At 33.6% G+C, this 22,292-nt stretch overlaps 1 protein-coding gene across 1 annotated transcript; it reads right to left on the bottom strand.

Moving 5' to 3' along the window:
• Nucleotides 1-1,928: 1,928 nt before the first annotated feature.
• Nucleotides 1,929-21,167, bottom strand: WASF1 (WASP family member 1). Its single transcript, XM_068985333.1, has 8 exons — nt 21,035-21,167; nt 14,904-15,038; nt 9,696-9,849; nt 8,532-8,649; nt 6,707-6,879; nt 4,941-5,120; nt 3,192-3,820; nt 1,929-2,260 (listed from the first exon to the last, which is right to left on the bottom strand). The coding sequence occupies exons 1-8, from the start codon at nt 21,165-21,167 to the stop codon at nt 2,103-2,105; spliced, it is 1,680 nt and encodes a 559-aa protein (XP_068841434.1). The 3' UTR covers nt 1,929-2,102.
• Between the last annotated feature and the right edge of the window lie 1,125 nt (nt 21,168-22,292).

The raw sequence follows: 22,292 nt of genomic DNA, 5'->3' as shown, positions 1-22,292 counted from the left end.
TATTGTATAGTACAGAGAATGCTGCTCAATATTCTGTAATAACTAAATGGGAAAAGAATTTGAGAAAGAATAGGAAACGTGTATGTATAACTGAATCACTTTGCTGTACACTTGGAACTAACATAACATTGCTGATCAACTATTATTCAATATAAAGTTAAAAAAAAGGAAAAAAAAATCTTCAACCATTTCCTTTTATATCACCTTTAACTTCACCAACACCAGTATCATTCCCTTTTCAGTTACCTGGCCACAACTGAGCTTTACAAAAACTATTACTAGCTACTACCTTTTGACCATAAACACATCTGTAAAGAAAAACTTTAAACTGTGGCATATTTTCTTGAGTTAAATTCAACACTATATAGGTTTGTAAGGTTGGAAAGAAACCTCAAATGGCTATCTAATCTCTTGTTCTCTAGGTCCAGGCAAATCTGCCCAACAAAGCAAAGCAAATCTTTTTTTTATTAATGCCATCAAGAATTGTTTTTTATTTCCTTACTGTACTGCTATAGGAGGACTTAGTTCATCTTTCCTCTTCTACAAGGATTAGAGATCATTAGTTAACTCCCTAGATAACCCTGAAGTTAGCAAGTTACCAATGACCTCATGTATCAGCTGCCTATTGCCACAATGCTATGTGAAATAATCCACAAAAATTGTCCTTCAAAAATCCTTCAAAAATTAGGTGTAAGACAATAAACATTTATTTTTACTCATGAACAGTTCTGGGCTGGGCTAATTTTAGCTACGCTTGATCATCTGTCTACAGTCAGCCAGCAGGTGAGCTTGCAACTGGCTGGTCTAAGTTGGCCTCATTGGGGTAGCTCTCTGTATGAGGTTTCTGAACTTCTAGCAGGCCATGCTGAACTTACTTCCACCACACTGGGCCAAAACAAGCTTCAGGGACACTCAGGTTCAAAGGGGGTGAGAACAGAACTCATTTCTTAATGGGTGAAACTGGTAAGAGGGACCCCTCTACTGATGTGATAGAGGCAAGGATAAAGATTCCAGTCATTTTCATAGTCAAATTACCAAAACATCATTTAGTCTTTTCTTCATACTAAATAATCTAATATGGATGCTGTTTCTCCTCCATACCTGAATCTGGACTGTGTGAATATTAACAATTAATTTTATCACTGCAAAGTGTAATTTCAAGAATGCTGTTGAACTGAAGTCAAGATGTGCTAAAATTAAAGAGCAAGTTGAGAGTTTAATTTATGAGCATAAGGAGTTGAAAAATATTGATTTTTTGACTTTAGGAAAAATGACATGAAAGCTACCTTAAGGAAATTATACAGCATAAGTAGCTTTTAAATTTTCCATTGACTGTTTAGAGCTTATATTATTTGACAGACTATCAGAAAGTTTTATTCAAAGAGGAAACACCCATGAACCTTTAAAATGAACCATTTATTAAATCAGACTGTTATTCTTAACAGTTATGTAAGTTACATGGTTTATGTCAGTGTATTTCACATGGAAATTTTTTAAACTCTTATCAGCAAGCAAAATTGTATCACACAATATATAAGTAGGAAGGGGATACTGCTAAACATTCAAATAAGGCAAGTATTTTAAAACAATAAAACAATAATTAAAAAAATTCAAGCATTCCTTTAAGAGAATTCAATACTACAAGCTAAATGTACTTTCTGAGTGTATTCATATGATCAAGGCAGTGTTTCTTCTTTTAAAACACCAGGAAATGGGATAAGGCTCATTAATAGATACAGCTGCCCGCAAGATTTTTAATCTCAGTTGCTTTCTTTAAATTAAAATTCACAAAGTGCACAATTAAGATATATCAAAAAACTGAATCTGCTACTCTAACAACAGCTGTCCATGCTTAATACTTAGTGGTTTATTTGACCAAATGATGTCTTTTCAGGGAAAAATAAAAAAGATAAGCCACTGTAAAACATTTAGTTTGAAATGTGTGCTAATATTTTTCTTAAAAATAAAAAAATTATGGAGGAAAAGGGTTATTTACCTTAAGGAAAAGAAAGCAAAACACTGGATGACCAAACATTTTCAAAGAACAAGCACCACAAAGGACATTTGCATTCAGTTTTGTAATATTTATCAATGCATTTTTCTTACTCCAACCAATCTACTTCATCAAATTCTGAATCATCTTCTGAATCACTGTATTCCACAGCAATACGACGGGACAGGATGGTGGCAACATCATTTTCAATGCGTTCATGTTTAGCTTCCTGTTCACGCTGCTCTTCGACTTTTCGTAGCTGAATACCTGATAGAGTAAATCCAAACATTCATTGTAAACCAACACACTAATATTATTATTAGATATATTAGATATTATTATTATTACTAGATATTATATTATTAGACATTATTAATGTAATAAAATCAAGTACACATAATAAATACTAACAGGAAAATAAAAAGCAAGATCTATTAAAAACAATTTGAAGGAATCGTATTTAGAGACATTAATTCTTTTATTATGTTATTATCTGTGATAGTATTTGATGAAACTTACCACATATCCCAGAGGATGTCTACAGTTTATTTAGCCATAACGGTCTATTGCGCTTCCCTACTCACCATCACCTTGAGTTAACCAGGTGATACATTTTTTTGTTTGTTATTTACCTCTATGGTCAAATAATTAAACAATGTTGAGCATATTTTCTCTGCCTTTATTCTCCCCAGTACTTGAGAGAAAGGCACTATTATTCATTCTATACTGTTAGTGCCTGGCATATAGTATGACATGTCATTCCTTTGTTACTAAGTTAGGAACCTAAATCCTTTCAAGGTACTAGTAAAGCAAGTGTCACTTATACACCAAATGGACAGCCTTAACACTGAAGAAAATACCATTTTTAAAGCAGTTAATATACATATTAAGTATAATACAAAGAGTTTTAACTAAATTTTCCATAACATTTAAGTCTGATATTTAAAATTTCCCATTCATTACCTAAACATTTTAAGATTCCCTACTAAGTATGAAGATAAAATGATTAATGTGATAAATTTTCTTGAAAATTACTTAAAATATAAACTGACCATAGCTCTAGTTTCTAAAGGCTATTTGTGCAAAAAACATGATCATCGAAAATTTTACAAATGAAGAAAACATTACTGTCTCAAATATTCAGAAAGGTTCTCAATGCTACTATTGCCATGCTTTTAAAGGCTCTTGAGAAAATTACCTTTTCGTATTGCTTCCAGAAGTACACTTCTGGCGTCACTGATTACTGGTAGGGTTGATGGATGACGCTTTGGCTCAGAAGCAGGTGTAACTTGTGATGGAGGAGATGGAGGCATTAATGGAACATGGGGACCTGGGGCAGTAGATGGAGTTGGATGTAGCCCAGAGGGAGGATGAGCAAGAGCTGCAACTGTGACAGGTGATGATGGTCGAATGCCAGGTGGAGGCAAAGGAGGCGGTGGTGGGGGTGGAGGCAGCCCCTGGACTTCTCCTTGTGGGAGTGGATGAACTGGTACAGTCTCGCATACTGGGGCAGCTCTAGCTACTGGTGGAGAGGGCTGTACTAGAGGAGGTGCAATTGGAGGAGGAGCTGGGTGAAGAACTCCAGGGGCAATCTGAAGAGGAGCTGGAGGTGGTGGTACTGCTGGAGCTTGCAAAGCAGTGGTTGGAGGTGGAGGTGGGGGTGGTACTGGTGGGGGAGGAGTTGAAGTCATCGAAGCTCTTAATGAAGAAGTTGACAAGGCAGATGGAAGAGGTGGTGGAGGAGGTGGGGGGGTGGGGCTCACAAACACAGGTGTCCTGCCTGTAGCTGGTGACTGAGGACGATTTTCTATCAAACCTGTAGCAGAACTGAAATGAAAAAGAGATCCTAGCAAGTTATTTAAAGAGAAAAGACTAACCACACAAAATATAAATGGCTACCAGTAATTATATCAAGGTAGATGTATTAACATGTTCCTATAAAAATTAAAAATTCTTCATCAATATTTAGAATGAAATGAAAACCAAAAGTACACTAACAAGAAAATTAATACATGGTGCTGTGAGTTCTAATATTCTAAATGGACTCATCTGCTCACACAACTTTCATATCTATAAGCATTTTATACTTACTTTGAAAAATAAAATGCTCAATTTTATACTGTAATATGAGTCTTCATAATGGCTCAATATTTATCATACTACAACATTTGTAGCAATACCTATGGCCCAAAAAATACTGTGTTCATACTGAAGCTATTAAGACTCATCATATGTCATTTCATTTAAATCAACAACAACTAATTACAAACCACAAAGGAAATTGATGTTCCTCTTCCTTCCTAAGGATGGAACATCAAATGAGTATGTGATAGAAACTTGATTTTTTTTTTAACTGAAAATTGTAAAGCTGATTTCTAATTCTCTATTAAAAAATTGTAATGTGGGTGACACTGGACAAAATTAAACTTCAAAAAGCTTTACTAAAAGATTATTAGGAGCAATTGCTTATTCTCTCTCAAATTCTTAAGAGTTATTTCCCCAACATCAAATTAACATTTATAATTAAATCTTTGGTTCCCATTTCTTTGTCCTTAACCACATACCCAAAATTCTTATTTTTATTAACATACTGCACATCATGTGCTTGAGAACAAAGCTATAATAAAACAAAACACATTTATCTTTAGATGATCATTAGCTAAATTTTCCCAAGAGAATGTGTGAGCTCTTATGAGAGACTGGCAAATTACATCCCATGGGCCAGATCTTAACTAATCCCTGTTTTTGTAAATAAAACTTTGTTGAAACACAAACATATTCATTTGTTTATGTACAGTCCATGGCTGCTTCCATTCATCAACGTCAGAGTTGAGCAGTTGTGACAGAAGCCATATTTCCTAAGGCCGAAAATATTTATTACAAGGGCCTTAAAGAAAAAGGCTACCAGCACCTGTGATAAACACATCATGTGCTTGTTCTGACATACCTGATACAGGTGGGTATGGATTTTGCATCTCCTGCTCCATGCATTGGTGGAGGTGGAGGAGGTTCATGTGGTCTGACTAAGACCCTTTCCTCAGCTCTAGTCAGGAGCTCACTCATCTGACTAAACGGCAAGGCAGAAAGTGAGTAAGATCCATCCATATGATCCACATATGTCTGAGGTCTAGAAAAAAATAATAAATTAGTGTGTCTTTCTTGAAGTATTGCTGAAATAAAGTGTTTTACATGAGATATTTAAGGTTTATCCTTTGAATGCCAATATTTTAACTACTTTTAGAACACTTCTTTCAGAAATTTATCCTGCTTTTAAAACACAGAATGCTGCTCATAATACCTTTCCTTGCTGATTCAAGTTATTATGATGATCTTCAGTTATTTTATTCCTTTACAATAGAATACTACAGCTCACAAAGTTAAAAAGTGTTACATTCATAATCTGATAAACAAGATAATAGTTAACTTTTAGGCAAATTGTGTTCAAAGCTATCTGCCTCTATTTAGTTTCTTAATAAGATGCTAATGACAAAAACCTAGAATATGAACATTTTATACACCAGAATAACCTGTTGTTCTTTTAAACCTAAATGACTTCCAAATGTCTTGTGCCCAGGGGAGATAGGTCTCAATGATAATAGTGGCACAGAGATCCCTAACTACATCGTTTTTGTCTTTTTCATGTTTTCAAAGGTGTTACAGTACTCAGAAAATAGCTGAGTAACATAACATGTGACTTAAAACAGATTTAAGCAAACTTTTAGATACTTTGGGCATGTGAAGATTTATAAACATTTACTGACTACAGTACACTCTGCGGAAAAAGCTGGATTTAAAAGATGTGTATAAAGCAAGTTAGAAATGCTTATATTTATACTATTGGGTCAGCAATATCTCAATTACTTAACAGTGATTAAAAACAGATGTTTGTCTATCGGTTGTTAATTTAAAAAATCAATTCTTTCAGCCTCTTTCTTTCAGTACTGTATATAGACAGTATCATGTCTATACTCTTAAAATAGAACAAGATAATTTACATTTATGACACAATCATTTATAGGTATTATTCAAAAGAAAGTCTCAAGTGCTTTTTCCACTGAAAAAAATCAATAACTATAAGATATATAATAATAACTAAAATCAACTGTACACAAATTTCTTCACAGAGAGATACTAGTATAATGTTTGTTAGGGTTGCATGTTAGTTAGATAGGGCCCTTGGCTATTGAGAAAGGAGAAGGACCTATTGTATATTTCTGCAAAAGGGGATGAGTGATTTTGTTTGAAAGTCCTGATATATCTGAGGCAGAAAATGCGACACAGAAAGGAAATCAGGGGAAAGAAAAAGAACAAAATATAACCCCTTCTCAACTCCTATTTTATATATAGTGAATCGATAATACGTCAAAAAAAATCCAGACCCCCATTACTCTGTTATGTAATTTTAAGACTCAGCCTGAACTACTGAGAAGGACCTGAGACTTTATATGAAAGTTAAAATAAAGCTAAAGATCATCTGCTTCAACCATTTCTTTCTACAGATGACGAAACTGAAATCCAGGTATGAAAATGACCTGCCCAAGATCAGACTTCAGTAGGCTCACAGGGTTAGGTTTTCCAAATCATCTCAATACTTATAGAACAGCGTCTATTAATTCAACAGTTCAGGACCTAAGACTTAGACACATAGATACTAGAAATAAAGCCAGTGTTTTATCATTAATTTTGTTAAAAAACAAACAAAAGAAAAGAAACCTTGTTTCAAAATGAGAGGCTGGGCCATTAGCAACTTCAATATGCTTATGTAAGAGATTAGCATCATCTTCAGCCAGCTCTGGACCTTGGGCCAGCTTCTGCCATTCTCTCCGCCTGTCATGAGGTGCTCTTGGCACTTTTTCTGGTTCATGAGGACGATCTAGATTTTTCTGCTATAACAGATGTATTGAAACAAAGCCAAATGCTGAAGTTCTATGTTTTTTAAAAGAGGTTAAAACAATCAAAATATAATTATAATATCAATACTGAAAAAGCAACTCATCATAGTATAGCAAAAATAACAACAGAGACAGTTCATTTGTACATTCAGAGTTAAATATTAGGAGTTTGCTTGTAATCCTATTTTCTAATGCTTTTTTAACCTCTACTTGGAATTGAACAGTGTATTTGAGGAATAAAACTTGAGGTCAGAAAGTCCTTTCAGATGAAAAAAGATTTGTCAACTCTGCTCCCTCATCTATTAGTTTTTGAAATAATGAGTGAAATTTCTACCATTAATTTTTCCAGCCCAAACCGGAAATTAGTACTAAGGTTATGTGATCCGCGAAGTGACTAATTAGCTACCCAATACATTAGAAAAAAAATCCAATTACCCAATTAAACCATAATAACCGTGTCACTCAACAGAAAATAGGGTATTTGATTAAAACAAAAAGTGACTCAAACTGTGGAAGAAAAAGTATAGAAAGGAAAGGTACAAAAAATCAAATGCCAAAGGGGTCAAGCAGGTAACATACTTGAATGGTAACAGTCAGATATAAGATGAGGCCTGCAGGGAACTAGATGGGCATGGCCATCTGAGGGATTTCAGTTCAAAAATTTAAAAACCACTGTGTTTGTCAAACAAAACTGCCTGCAAGCGTAGCCTGGGCTACCAGTCACCAGTTTGCAAATTCTGGCTAGAACACTGGTACACTGTCTAGTGCAGAAAATAATAACATGCAGGCATTATGGGGTAGTGCAGGGAAAGCAGAAGTAGCTACAGGAGAAACAGAGGGATGATAAAGACAAACTTTGCCACCTTCATGCTGCTGCAGCTGCTAAATCGCTTCAGTCGTGTCCGACTCTGTGCGACCCCATAGACGGCAGCCCAACAGGCTCCCCCGTCCCTGGGATTCTCCAGGCAAGAACACTGGAGTGGGTTGCCATTTCCTTCTCCAATGCATGAAAGTGAAAAGTGAAAATGAAGACGCTCAGTTGTATACAACTCTTAGCGACCCCATGGATGGCAGCCTACCAGGCTCCTCCTTCATAATTCTGCCTAAATCCAACTTTGCTTCTTTCGTTTATATTTCTAGTTATCATTAATACGGAATAAACAGATCCAAGTGAATTTCATCAGAAAACAGAAAATGACAATACAGCAGACAGATAACATGTTATAACTTTTTCAGGGCATTTAGGATATGCTCTGCGGTAAGATAATATTAACTAATCTACTTTACCAATATCTGTACAATGTTCCTTTGTTCTTTTTCAGTAGAATGCCTTTCTCTTCCCTGGTCCACTTAATTCTTATTTGTTCTTTTCAAGATTCATTATAAGATTTGTTGAAGTGTTTATCAGGCCCACCCTGTCTAAAGCTGGTGCTATTTTGTGCTACTCAAACTCTCCATGCATACCTGTGTTAGCACATTTATCACACCATATTTTCACCCCACTGTACTGTGATCTTTCTGTGTGATTACTATATGGACCAAATAGAATAAAACTTGTCAAAGTATAGAATTAATAAGGTTCCACATATGCAACAAAACACAAATACATGAAAACTAACTTCAATTTTCTGAATTTCTTGTAATACCTTCTGCTTCCTCTTTTCCTTCCTCTTATCCTCTGTATCCTGTAACATTTTTTCTTTCCAAAGATCAAAGAAATATGAAGGATTGGTATAAAACTTCAAACCTTCTTTACCATCATCTCTGAAATATAAAATATCAATGAAAATATACATTAGTGAGACTTAGAGAGGCAATCAGAATAGAAATTATTTTACTAAAATTGTTTCTTCTTACATTAAGAAAATATAGCATGTGTAAAAATACTGGCAAAGTAAATCACAATATGCACCAATAGAACATTTCTCATAAATCAGACAGGAAACTAAGGAAAATGGAAAACCAGAAGTTTTGCAGAGTTTGTGCTAATAATTTAAAGTACAACTGGACAATTTTCATCCCTAACTTCTACTGAATACAAAGTTTTCTATAATTCCTGTGGGAAATTTCAATAATTATAAATGATTCTGCCAAAGATAAAAGCCTGAAAGGATAACAGAATAGAGAAACTGTACAGGGTTTCTTACTTATCTTATCAAACAGAAAAAAAAAATGTCACCAAATAGTCATTCTAATAGTAATAGTTATATCCAATGACTTGCATACTGACATAGTTTCAAATAACTATCCAAATACCATTTCATTTCGGATATGTGTTGTGCCTCTTAAATTCCTCATTTAGCAATTTATGTGAAAGACTCAAAGAAAGGTTGAATAACTCTAGATTTTTTTAAATGGCAAAAAAAATATTAAAAACAGATACTACATAGTCATTACACAGAAATATGATGCATACAGATAAAGAGTAGATAAGAACAAGAAAAAATGATATTTATTTTATTAATGCAGTGAGATTTTGAACTATTTATTTTTTGTTTTCGCATCAAATTAGAAATTAAATTAAAAAGACAATAACAACTCCTTGTCCCTTTAGAGTAATATCTGCCATTGGCTTTTCTTAAAAATATTTGGCAAAACAACTCCTTTGATTTGTATGCCAGAATCCTAGGAACTCACCTAGCGAATAAAGCAAAGGTTTTCTAAAGGTGTTAGCTATGGAGGGGTCTCTGCACTGGTCAGGAATCCAGTGAAATAAAAAAATGTTTGGAGATTTAGCATTTAAGGTTAGACCTCTTTGAACTTGAAGTCTGAGATAAGTAACCAGCCTTCTTATTTATTAGCCTACTGACCTGTAAGGAGTGAGTATATTGAGAGGTGGAGGCTGTTCACAAACATCATATGTCTCTTGTAATGGAATAGGCAAAGTCTTGCGGTCAAAAAGCTGCTGATCTTGAATTGTAGAACTTCGGAAGGCTTTTCTCATTGTTATATCTTGCAAAGATACTAAAACAAAATCCAACATGTATCATTTTATTTTACTAACATGATTTAACATAAGGACAAATTCATACACTGCGTTTGTTTAAAAGTCAAAAGGCTGTGACTGTAGTGGCTTATGAATCAGGAATCACATTTTTAAAATAAATGCTCTTATCATTACATCACAAATCATTTTGTGCTTTATTTTCCCAATTCAGTTCAGTTCAGTCACTCAGTCGTGTCCGACTCTTTGCAAACCCATGAATCGCAGCACGCCAGGCCTCCCTGTCCATCACCAACTCCCAGAGTTCACTCAGACTCACGTCCATCGAGTCAGTGATGCCATCCAGCCATCTAATCCTCTGTTGTCCCCTTCTCCTCTTGCCCCCAATCCCTCCCAGCATCAGAGTCTTTTCCAATGAGTCAACTCTTCCCATGAGGTGGCCAAAGTACTGGAGTTTCAGCTTCAGCATCATTCCTTCCAAAGAAATCCCAGGGCTGATCTCCTTCAGAATGGACTGGTTGGATCTCCTTGCAGTCCAAGGGACTCTCAAGAGTCTCCTCCAACACCACAGTTCAAAAGCATTTAGATGGGCTTTAATGCAACCTCTGATTTCTAAGGCTCAGAAAGCTCTGATGACACCTGAAGCACATTTTTCATTTTCCATCAAAACATCTTTTTCTTTTCTTTACTTACCATACTAGCCCCCAGCAACCTACATTTTTCTCTTTTTTTCTATGATCTTTTTTCCATCTTCCTTTATTACTTTTATTTAGCTTATACCAATAACACTGAAGGAGTTACTTCACTATTAGTGGCATTCTGGGTTAAATACAGTATTGCCCTCTATGCTATAGAGATTATAAATATCATAACATGGACTATAAAGTTAAAACAAATCTACTGTAAAGAAAATGAAACTTCCAAGTACTGGGCAATCTGTATTATTGCTTGTTTCACTTTTCTTTTATCTTGTACTATAAAGATCTCCAATTAACTACAAGTTCTTAAAGACTGAAGCTGTCTTATACATTAGTACCTCTAGTAAGTAACACAATTTATTACTTACAGTATCTCTAGTAAATAAGTGGTACATATGAGGATTTAAAATAACTTCATTTACTCATCTTCTTTTGGACTGTTCAGCATGTTTAAATAAAAAATGTGCCAAAATACTAGATTCTTAACTCTTAGAGTGATTTCTTGATATTAAAAAATTAGGTGACTTTATATTGAAATATACATATTTGCATATGGTTTTTAGTATGATAAACGCTTTATGCCATAAAAAGGTCAGTACTAAATAATCACAAGTCCTAAATTATTTTTCTCCCTAAAATAGTATCTCTTTCATCCTCACAAATAAAATACACTCAACACAAATGTTTGGATCTATGAAGTGAGTGAAGCAGTAAGGCTGGCTGTGCAACAGCCACAATATGACTGCATCCCCAGCAATTCTACTGCTACCTGACTTGTAACACACTTAAAAACAACAAAATAAAATTCAAAGAAGGAAAAAAATTTTTCCACTATCACTAAGGAGTAGTATAAGAGATATTTAATGAGTACAAACTACAGGGGTAGATGTTTTCAGTAATTTTTACTTAACCTTTATAATAACTTAATGAGACAGGAATTATTATGTCATTTGTAAACATATAAAAATAGAAAATATTACATAACTGGGCCAAGAGAAATTGGTTAATAAACAGTAGAGCCAGAACAGAAAACGAAGATCTGTCTGCCTTTGAGGCTAATCTCTTTGCCACAATACCATATACTGTTCCTCTGGCTCATGTCAGAAGTGGCCTCTGTTTTCTGCAATCAAAATGAACCAATTCTTGCCACTATCCTATCTCACTTATTAACTATTAAATATAAAACCTAGTATTTAATCTCCCAAAACTTTCTTAGTAAAGAATGTAAAGAACATGTAAAGTAATAAGCATTTTTCATTCTTCAGTTCCTCTTAATTATCATTTCTCTCATTTGTTAACAGACCAGTGTGACAAAGCCCCTTGCAGTTGCCAACAATGACATATTACTTAGTGTTATATAACACAGCAAGTCAGCAAAATGTTTGTAAACATATTGAACTAAATAGAATTGTACAGATCTTTATTTAAAACTCAAGTTTTTTACCCATTCTAAAGTATTATGAGAGTTCTGTTACTATTTAATGGTAATTAAAAAACCCAAAATACTGATGTTACATTCTGTAATTTATTATTCTACTCACAATGTTATTTTATTTGAACTTTAATGGAGTTAGAAAATATAGGTTAAATAACTTTGAAAATTCCTCTATCCAACATCCCCAAGACAATTTCAAATTAAGTAGTTTAACTTTACGATTCTGAATTTTTCCCCCATGCTCCATATAATTTTAAAGGAAACTAAATAATTCTGATAGTTGTTGGCACATTAAGAATTTTTTTAAACACTTAAAACTATCTTATTTACTAGTATCTATATTTTCATTTTTAATTTTAATGGGAATGCTAAAATATCTTAAAATTTAACAATATTTTGAAACAATGTTAATTTTTATTTCTGTTACATAAAAAAGCTGCTTGTATATATTTTAGATGAAAAGCACTTGTAACTTACATATTTAAATTATTTAAAAAAGAAATTTTGAATACAAATTATATATTTGAAAGTATGGCCATAAAATCTTTTTAAATATTAGCAGTGATTTTTATTTCAACAATTTCATGATGTGTAACTGATATACACAAACAAGTTTCAAAGGATACCACCAAGAAAAAAAATCACCACAGAGTGAGAGACAATCTTTCCAAATCATAAGATTTGGGACTTGGATCCAGAATATATATGTATAGAATCTGCATAACTCAACAATAAAAGGAAAAATAATCCAAATCAAAAATAGGAGAGGGATCTGAACAGTTTTCCAAAAGAAGATACACAATGACTAGTAAATCATTTAAACCCTGTTTTCTTAAAAAATCAGATCACTATTTTTTCATTAATTTTTTTTTACATTTATACATCACTGTGAATTACATTTGACCGTAGTTTTATTAAAGGAACAAGCACATGCTAACTATCTATTGACAATTCTGTCATAAGACTTCTGGTACAATGTAAAGTCCAGATCCAGCCCTTTGCACAAACAGAATCATTTTTGTTTTACTTGTTTTTAACTGAACTAGTTGCAGTTGTTAACATTTAAAAACAAGAGGTATGAGACAGACATCTAGATATCCCGGACAAAGGAAAGATCTGGAATGACCAGACTGACTTTCCCTCATTTCATGTCACCCAAATGCCAACAATCCACTCCCTGTTTGTACAGTCTCTCAAAATTGTGCACTTGGTCCACTTCACTCAGAGTAACTAGGACGAAAACACTGGTTTTAATCCGATCCACCACTTTCTTGCTCGGTGACTTGTCTCTAAATAGCTTATAAGCCACGAAAAGATGCTCAACATCATTAGTTATCAGGGAAATGTCAATACATTCTACGAAATGAACCAGTACTGAAAACATCATGCTAAGAAATGAAAGAAGCCAGGCACAGAAAATCATATGCTATAAGACTCCATTTATATGAAATGTCTAAAATAGGCAAATCCAAAGAGAGAGAAAGTAGACAGTGATTGCTAGAGGCCAGGGAGAAGGGGAGATGAGAAGTAACTCCACTAGATATAGGGTTTCTTTTTGGAGTAAGGAGAATGTTCTAAAACCGACTGTGGTGATAGTCACGTTACAGTGAAAATACTAAATACCACTGAATCATACACTTTAACTTTACAAGAGTTAATTGTAGGGTATATGAAATATACCTCAATAAAGTTTTCTTTTTATTTTTAAAGTACTGTCTTGGTTTTTTTTCTCATATCTAGACTTGTGAGTTTATATCTTTGCATGCAGAGGAAACTTGGCATAGGAAGTGTTCACCTCTCCTTATTTAGGCATTAAATTAGGTTATGTCAGAAACTGTTGGTTCAATCACTAAAACATCATTATATTTTATATATTTGCCATATAAAAGGTAGCAAAACTACCTTTTGAGTTTTCCAGTGATATCTTTTAATATTCTTATTACTCAAGTTTAGAGATAAATAACTTATAATTCTCTAGGGTAGATAAGCAAAAATTATGTTCTTAATAATTTCATTTCTCTTGGTAGAAAAACAAACAAAAAAAACAGAGCCATTTGAGAAACAACAACATTCAGTGTACTCTATCAGTGCATGAAATATTTTACCACTAAAGTTTATACCATTATTTTAGCATGTAATGTGATTTTTTTAAGCCTGATATCCCTAGCTTAATATCTCAGTATAGAACATTTTTGTCCTGTATATTAGCAATTTAGGGTTTTGTTTTTTTTTGGAGGGGAGGGAATGTTCATTTAAAATGGGAAGTAACATTTAAATAACCAGATCAGATTCTGGTGACTTAGCAATATGCACATATAAAAGCATATTAAAAGGAATTTCATTCTTAAAAAAAAAAATCAAACCTAAGAATTGCAGATAATTTTCAAATAATTTTTATTTTTAAGACAAAAGTATACAAATAAATTAAAAGGGTGATACTGAGCCCACAGGTCACAATCACTAAAGCCTGCATGCCTAAAGCATGTTCTCTGCCACAAGAGAAACTACTGCAATGAGAAGCCTCCACCACACGCAGTGAAGACCCAGCACAGTCATAAATTAATAAATAAAAATTATAAGGGAGAAAGAAAAGAGAAAGAAAATGGAAGAAAAGTCTGGCTTAAAAAAATTTTACATCAAAAAATGAAGAGCTATTTAATATACAAAAAGAACAAAAAAAGAGTAGACAATTCAGGTAAGTCATGCTAATGGCATTTATAGATAAGCCACCAGTCTATTACAACAAATACAACAAAGGTCGTGGGTAAAAAAGATTTGTAGTAAATTCACGTTTTTTGTGTGTGTCTTTGATTAACTGAAGCACATTTCTCCCAGTTGTTTTTGTTTTTTAATAAATTCATGTATAATATTGTTCTTATATATATCATTCATCCTACCTAACCAAAAACATACATGTGAAAGAAAATATGCATAAACTTACATTCTTCTTCTTTAGGATCAAGCTGTGTAACACTGACAGATAAACGGTCCACACGTTCTTGTAATGAGTTAACTCTGAAGGAAAAACTATGTGCTTCATTGAATAATTCTCCAAATATATCTTCAGCATATTTACCTAAGCAAAAATGAAGCATATACCATAAAGCTTAAAGTTATCAGAGATAAATATAAACCAATTTAACATTTAAAATGCTGTCCTGATGCATTTGATATTTATTTGAAACTAGTTTAAACTTTAAACCCTCACCTATGGTAATCTAACTGTGATAGAGTAGGAAAAAACAAACCCTAGGAACCCTAGGAAATAGGCTTTAAATACTAGATCTACCACTTTCTGGTAGGTGACTTGTGGCTAAAATGGCAATACTCTCCTGCGTTACCCCTATCTATACACCACTTTCACTTCCCTTTATACACCTGTTAAGTGTTAGAAAGGTTATGATGTAAATATAAATAATATATCTCTTAATCTCAAATCAGCAATCATAAACAGAGTCTACACTAGAACTGAATTTCAGGCCAAGTAACACAATGCAAGAGTCTTCATAAACCTAATAGATAACCAAATCTCAGATATGCCCAAAACATAAGATTCAGAAAATTTATGAGATATATTTTACATTTTATCTCATTCTAGTTTCTTAAAAAATAATAAATCTAAAATCACTGTTTTCCTCCAGTCATGTAAATTTCCATTATGAAAAGAATAAACCAAAATAATCCCATTCAAAAAAGAGAAATAAAAATTTCTATCTAATAAAAAAGCCAGGGAGAAGTTTCAGATGACCAGAATTTAAAAATATTCAACTGAATTTAGAATATATAAACAAATGAATAGTCACTATATAAAAATGAGTCAATTACTATCTATACCTTGAATTTAAAAAAAATTGATTGTCTTCCTAAATCAAGACAACTTAGACCCAAGCATACTGTCTAGGTTAAATGAGGCCCAACAGTAAGCTCTATATCCTGTAGTAGGGTACTTACATACTTACATAATGAATTCATTAATCTCACCAGTTTACATTTGAACAATGGCTGTTTTTTTAAAAAACATTATCAGTTAAATGTTTACTGAGGGTTCACGCTGTGCCTGGTAGGTGTTATTTCCTACTGAAGACACCAAAAAATAAAATATAAAATTCCTATCCTAGAAGATTTTATAATCTTTAGGGAAAAAAATCAGAATTTTAATTTCCTTAAAATTAAGAGAAAAGGGATAATTTTATACATATTCATTCGCTCACATATATTCTTTAAACCAAAATGCCAGACAATGTTCTAAACCCTGGAGAGAGAAAAGTGATTGGAAGAAGGTCTCTGCAATTGAAGAGTTTTAAACAGAGGGAGAAACAGACATTTAAATAAAAATGAAAACCAATTTAATAATTAAGTCCAAATCTTTGTTCCATTCACTCTGAGGCCTTGGCATAAATTTCCTCACCTGTAAAATAGAAATAAAAATATCTCCTTCAAAGAAATTATAAGAAAAAGAAGCAAAAAAAAAAACAAAAGTCAGGGGAAAGGGCAATGGGTAGAGTATCTGATACAGGACAGGAGCTTAGCAACAGGCAGCTCTTACTATAAAACAAGGTCAGAGCCACAGAGCACAGAGAAAGAAGCATCTAAACTTTTGGGTGTGGGATGGTATTAGAGAAACTTCCAGAGACAGTTTCTCTGGCAGATAAGAGAAGCATTTCAGGTGGAAGAAAAGGCAAGTATAAAGTTACTCATTTATTCATCAAATGTTAGGGATACAAAGACGGAAGAGACAATTCTATTCCTGAAAGAACTTAGTTTAATACATGGATCTTTAACTTACAGTCTGTATACCACCTGAAATTATATGCAGATTTTTAATGCACTTGTATATTTTGGGAAAGAGAGCCCACAGGTTTTGGGTTTGTTTTTCTTTTCTTTTTTAAACAGATTTTTTAAAAGAGAGTCTACACTTCCCCCACTTCAGGCTTAAGCGCCAAAGCACTGCCGTTCAGGAGACAGACATCCCATTTGTTCTATTTTCATGTCCCTTCTTACTTTCTAAGTCTACCTCCCCCTTCTATCCCAGAGAGAGGTGTAGTGAATAAAGTTCGCAATGGGAAGTTAATTGTCTATGTTCCTGAATTTCAACTAAACTTACATTTATTATACTACCATCTCTACCCAAGAAGCTATGAGGTCTCATCTCTGATATTAAAATCTAAATCCTCTCATCTAACACTGTCCTCTATATCAAGCTCCACCATATATACCTAATATCATTTGTACCTTTAATCCCTCTCACATGGGACTTCCCTGGCAGTCCAGTGGTTAAGACTGTGCTTCCACTGCAGGGATCTCAAGTTTCAGAACTAAGACCTCAACATGCTGTACAACCAAAAAAAAAAACTCATATATTTATTTTTGCCTCCATTCATTTGCCTACTTCTCCAAACAAGTCGAAATGCCTTCCTTCTTCATTCCTCTACATTTTCCAAATTCTTCTGTTCCTTAAAGGCCCAGTGCAACTCACATTCATTCAGTAAGCCTCCTCTTATGACTTCACCTATGCTTATCTCTCTTTTCTCAGTTCCTATAATCTAAAACTCATGGTTTTTAATTATATATATGCTCACACTGTTTGAAACTCACAGAATAGTTTCAGAATAGTTTCATTCATCATATTAGACTCTTCAACTACATGGGGTGTGTTCTTTAAGGACAAAAAACATGTACCTTCATCACACAGCAAAATAGTCAGTGTTATCTGTCCATTATCTACTATCTAATTAGTCTTATGGGGCTTTCCTGGTAGCTCAGACGGTAAAGTGTCTGCCTACAATGCAGAAGACCCAGGTTCAATCCCTGGGTCGGAAAGATCCCCTGGAGAAGGAAATGGCAACCCACTCCAGTATTCTTGCCTGGAAAATCCCATAGACCAAGGAGCCTGGTAGGCTACAGTCCATGGGGTTGCAAAGAGAGCCAATCTATTTATCTACCCTCTTACCCATCTACGTTGCTACCTGTGAATTTTTCTGATTGAGAACAAGAATTAGGCTCTATCAGCTCAACCTGGCAGCTCAAAGTGGCTATATTCAACAAGAGAAAGGCCTTGGGAAGAGAAAATGGTAAAAGATCTCTCATATAGTTAAGAGTTCCAATAAGAAAATAAATAAGACAATAAGAAAATAAATAAGGCTGTTAAATAAGACAATAAGAAAATAAATAAGGCTGTTAAATAAGACATGGGCTTCCCTAGTGGCTCAGACGGTAAGGTCAGGAAGATCCCCTGGAGAAGGAAATGGCAACTTATTCCAGTACTCTTGCCTGGAAAATCCCATGAACAGAGGAACCTGGTAGGCTACAGCCCATGGGGTCACATAGAGTTGGACATGACTGAGCGACTAAAGTAGAAGTAGTAATAACGGGGAAAATTTTGGTACAGCAGAACAAATTTAAATAAAGCAAATTCTAGGTTTTCAGTGATTATCTATTATAAAACAAAATTGTGTTCTACTAGGAAAAACAACTGAACTGGATGTATATTTTTGCAAGGAAGAGGTCAGAACAATGTCCAGCCCCAAGCTACTTGAGCCCTGGAGTCGACCTTCACTACTGTGAAAGTGCTAGAGCACTTTTGGTGCTAAAATTAGCACCAAAGTGAAAATATGTATTACATAGAACCATTCGGAAGAGCCTAACTTTATAAGTAGTTCAGAGATTATTTAACGCATTAATTATTATTTTAACTGTTTTGGATGGAAACGGATATAAAATCTACTCTAAGTTTCCCTGTCTTAAATAAAAATTAAACATAATTTAACCTGTTTTTGAGGACTCACAGTCATAAATTGATTATGAGAAACAACAGCATTAAAGTGTATAATTTTATATTAAGTGTGGTTACATTAAATGGCCTCTTTCCAGTTTTTAATGTTGCTTTTCCTCTTATGTCACTTCTTCCTTCGCTATAAACTACACCTTTTGATGGGCTTCAGTAATGCCTATTTCTGTTATTGGCATCCCCTCCCCCCACATTTCCTCTTTTAATTCTCTGAAGCATGAATGGTTGGAAACCACATTATCAACCTGTCTCAATTATCAAAGTAAAAGCAAACAAACTTGGAGAGGGATCAACTGGCTATTTTATGTACATGGTCTTCAGCCTGGACTTGTTTATTCTGGCTATCTTGAGGCCTTTTAAATTTAATTCCAGGTTCTCAACTATGTCAAGTGGGAAAGCTGCCAGAGAGCTTAATTTTAGGGTGGTAAACTAATGTTATACCTTGCTACAATATTTTATGCTTTTTCTCTTTTTTCTTTTTTGAATCTCTACAAACTACCATGAAAATGCTTCTATAGTCTCTGATTTCAAGTCTGAAGTACTCAATGCCTAATTTAGTTATATTTTACAATATATTTCTATTTTCAGAGCTTGGTTACAGCATAACCATGTGCTGGCTGACAGATGTTGCTTATATAGACTGTCTATATATGAAAATTCTTTACCTTTACGTTATGTGAGAAATGGGTTAATACTGTAAAACTGACACTCTTAATCATTACATTAGTTCTAAATTCTATACTGAAAATACACCTAAAATAAGATGCCTATATTAGATCTAACATTCATTTTAAAGAAATATTTAACCAAATTTATTAATGTCATTTTTATGCCCTTAACATGCATTTTAATATTAACAAGCTGATGCACCCATTTACATATAGCATATATTAATTTTATATGAAGTTATGTTATGTCACATTATTACCATATAACATATCATAAAACCAGTTAGTACTAGCAAATGACTTTAAACAATATATTCAGTTCAGTTCAGTTGCTCAGTCATGTCCGCCTCTTTTCGACCAGACTTTTCTTTTGACTTGTTTCAAAAGTACACTCTATACTGAACTGCTCAAGAAAGAAACAAATAAACAATGTGTTAGTGATTCACAGCCAATATTTAACCTGGAAAAAAATAAAAACACCAAGTGGAACAAAGAATACACTTAAATTCAAATAAACAAGTTTTTTAATTTACTCTTACAACTATTTCACAAGCAATGTAGAAATTTAGTGCTCTCACCAAGAACATGAAAATACAACTTTATGTTGCTCTGGCTACATAAATATGTCCAAATGCTCTCACTTGAAACAAATCAGATTAACCACCTCATTTTACCTTGTGTTAAGTACTCAATTATGAAAAGACAAAGGTTAACAGGAAAAGAAAAAAGAAGTCAATCCTGGTTATTAAGGACAATCTGTGTAGGTGGGTACAGCTGATAAATCTAGGACTACTTAGAGATGATATCTAGACCAAAAACATCTTATTTTATCTTTAAAATAAAATATAAATGTCTAATAAAAAGAAAATCCTTCAATTCAAAAGATAAACTGGATTAAAAAATTTTTTCTAACATTACATTTAGAATAAATGGGAAATAACTTAATTCCTTAACCTAGCAGCTCTGTTATAAAATCTTATAATGGAAACAGACTGACTTTCACCTCCTCCCTTAACCTGTCCCTTCTATTGGCCTTTATTATCTGGCCAGCCTGCTGGCCTTCTGTCTGCCATCAGGCTGCAAATCAGACACTTGACTCATATCCTAATATCCTTTAGACAATCCACTTGACAAACCTAATCCTCCGACTAGTCAGTTACCATCCCACATCGTTCACATTTAGATATTTGATAATATAAAAATATTTCCCTAGGCTAATAAGATATATAAAGAGATACTAGTATCTCAAAACACAAATAGCTGAAGCCTCTAGAAAAGTAAATAGTGATAACAAGCAAGCAAAAGTACAGCTCTACCACCACCTTTTATAGTCCAAATCATATTTTACAAACAATCTCAGCAATTCTTACGCATCATGTGATTTTTTTCCTAAAAGATTCTGACCTTATGTCCCTTTCCCAGATCAAAGAGAAGAAATGATTCTAAAATGCATTAATTTTACTTAAAATGACACTCTTTTCCCCCAAAATAATTAGATAATTCTGTACTCTTCTTATTAACTATCCCCCCACCCCAATTAGTCACAAGAATATTATTTTAACACCCCAATGTGTAATTCTGGTTTGTAATATTTTTAATTGATGTAAAAATACTTACTTAGGCTACTTAGTTGTCTAATTATATTTGCCAAGGAAATATTGGTCACACATTCCAGTTCATTCTTAATTCCTCTAGGCAGTGCAGTGTGACACAAGTGCCTAGGATCGATGTTTCTCTTCACTAATGGCATCTTGAGATCAACCTTTGTGCCAGTTCACCTGTAGGAAACCATACAATAAATTAACACTTTTCAGTTTCAACCAACACAGCGTGAGACCTTATCTTTCACATTTCATAATAAAATATTTGCTAGTATGAAGACGGTGAAAATGGAGTTACACCTGACTAAATAAAACTGATTTAACATTTTTAATAAAAATGATCTAACATTTTTATCTTCAATTATTTGAATGTCAATATTATATGAAACATTTTTTAAAATTTACTTTCAATGTCAACGGCTTCATGATGAATTCAAAATCATTACCACTATTATTCTCTTAACACCACTGATTTTACTTACTACAACTAGAGGTTTTTGTTCTAGAAAGTTAGTATGGAAGGTCCTCTGTAAGGAATTAGCTAAGAGGATTAAAGAAGCTGCAAGATTAGCATCAAAATTACTTTTCCACATAAAATGTATTAGGAATTCAACAGCTCAAAAATCAAATAGTCCATGTAATCCTCAATCTCATCAAAACCAACCAAAAAATATTTAACAGATCAACCTTCTTTGAATTACAGTCAGTCCTCACTTCCCAGGCTTCCCAGCAAATTTTTCAGCTTCCACAGTTCAGTTAAATACCAGTCCCCCAACAACATGGTTCTAATTTCATACTACAGTATACTAACTGTGAGTAACTACATAAATACAAATTTCTTTGCTGGCACTTCAGTTCACAAGTCACTGTGTTAATAAGAGGAACATCATTTCAGTGACCAATCACATCACTTTTTTTCAAACTCTGTTGTGAAAGGTAACTTCTCCTCTGTTACTCAGTTCACCTACAGATAGTGAAGCATGTAGCTGGTTTATATTCTTGCCTCCCAATGATAAACTCATGTGAAATTTTACAAAATGATAACTGAAAGAGAGAACTGGCCAATAATGATAAAAATGTGGCAAAGAAAGAAAAAATGATGACATTGGAGTGAAATTCAAATTGAATATAAGTGGATTAACAGAAAAAATAGTTGATTGTGGGAATGTTGCCACTACCACTGTTTGTGAGACACTAGAGATGCAGTCAGAGGAATTTAGAGAAGGTAAAATTATTGAAATGAGGAAACTAGTTGTCACAAAAAGATGTCCCAA

This window comes from Capricornis sumatraensis, chromosome 13 (assembly GCF_032405125.1).
Source record: "Capricornis sumatraensis isolate serow.1 chromosome 13, serow.2, whole genome shotgun sequence".
NCBI lineage: Eukaryota > Metazoa > Chordata > Mammalia > Artiodactyla > Bovidae > Capricornis > Capricornis sumatraensis.
This window is presented reverse-complemented; position numbering and strand designations above follow the sequence as displayed.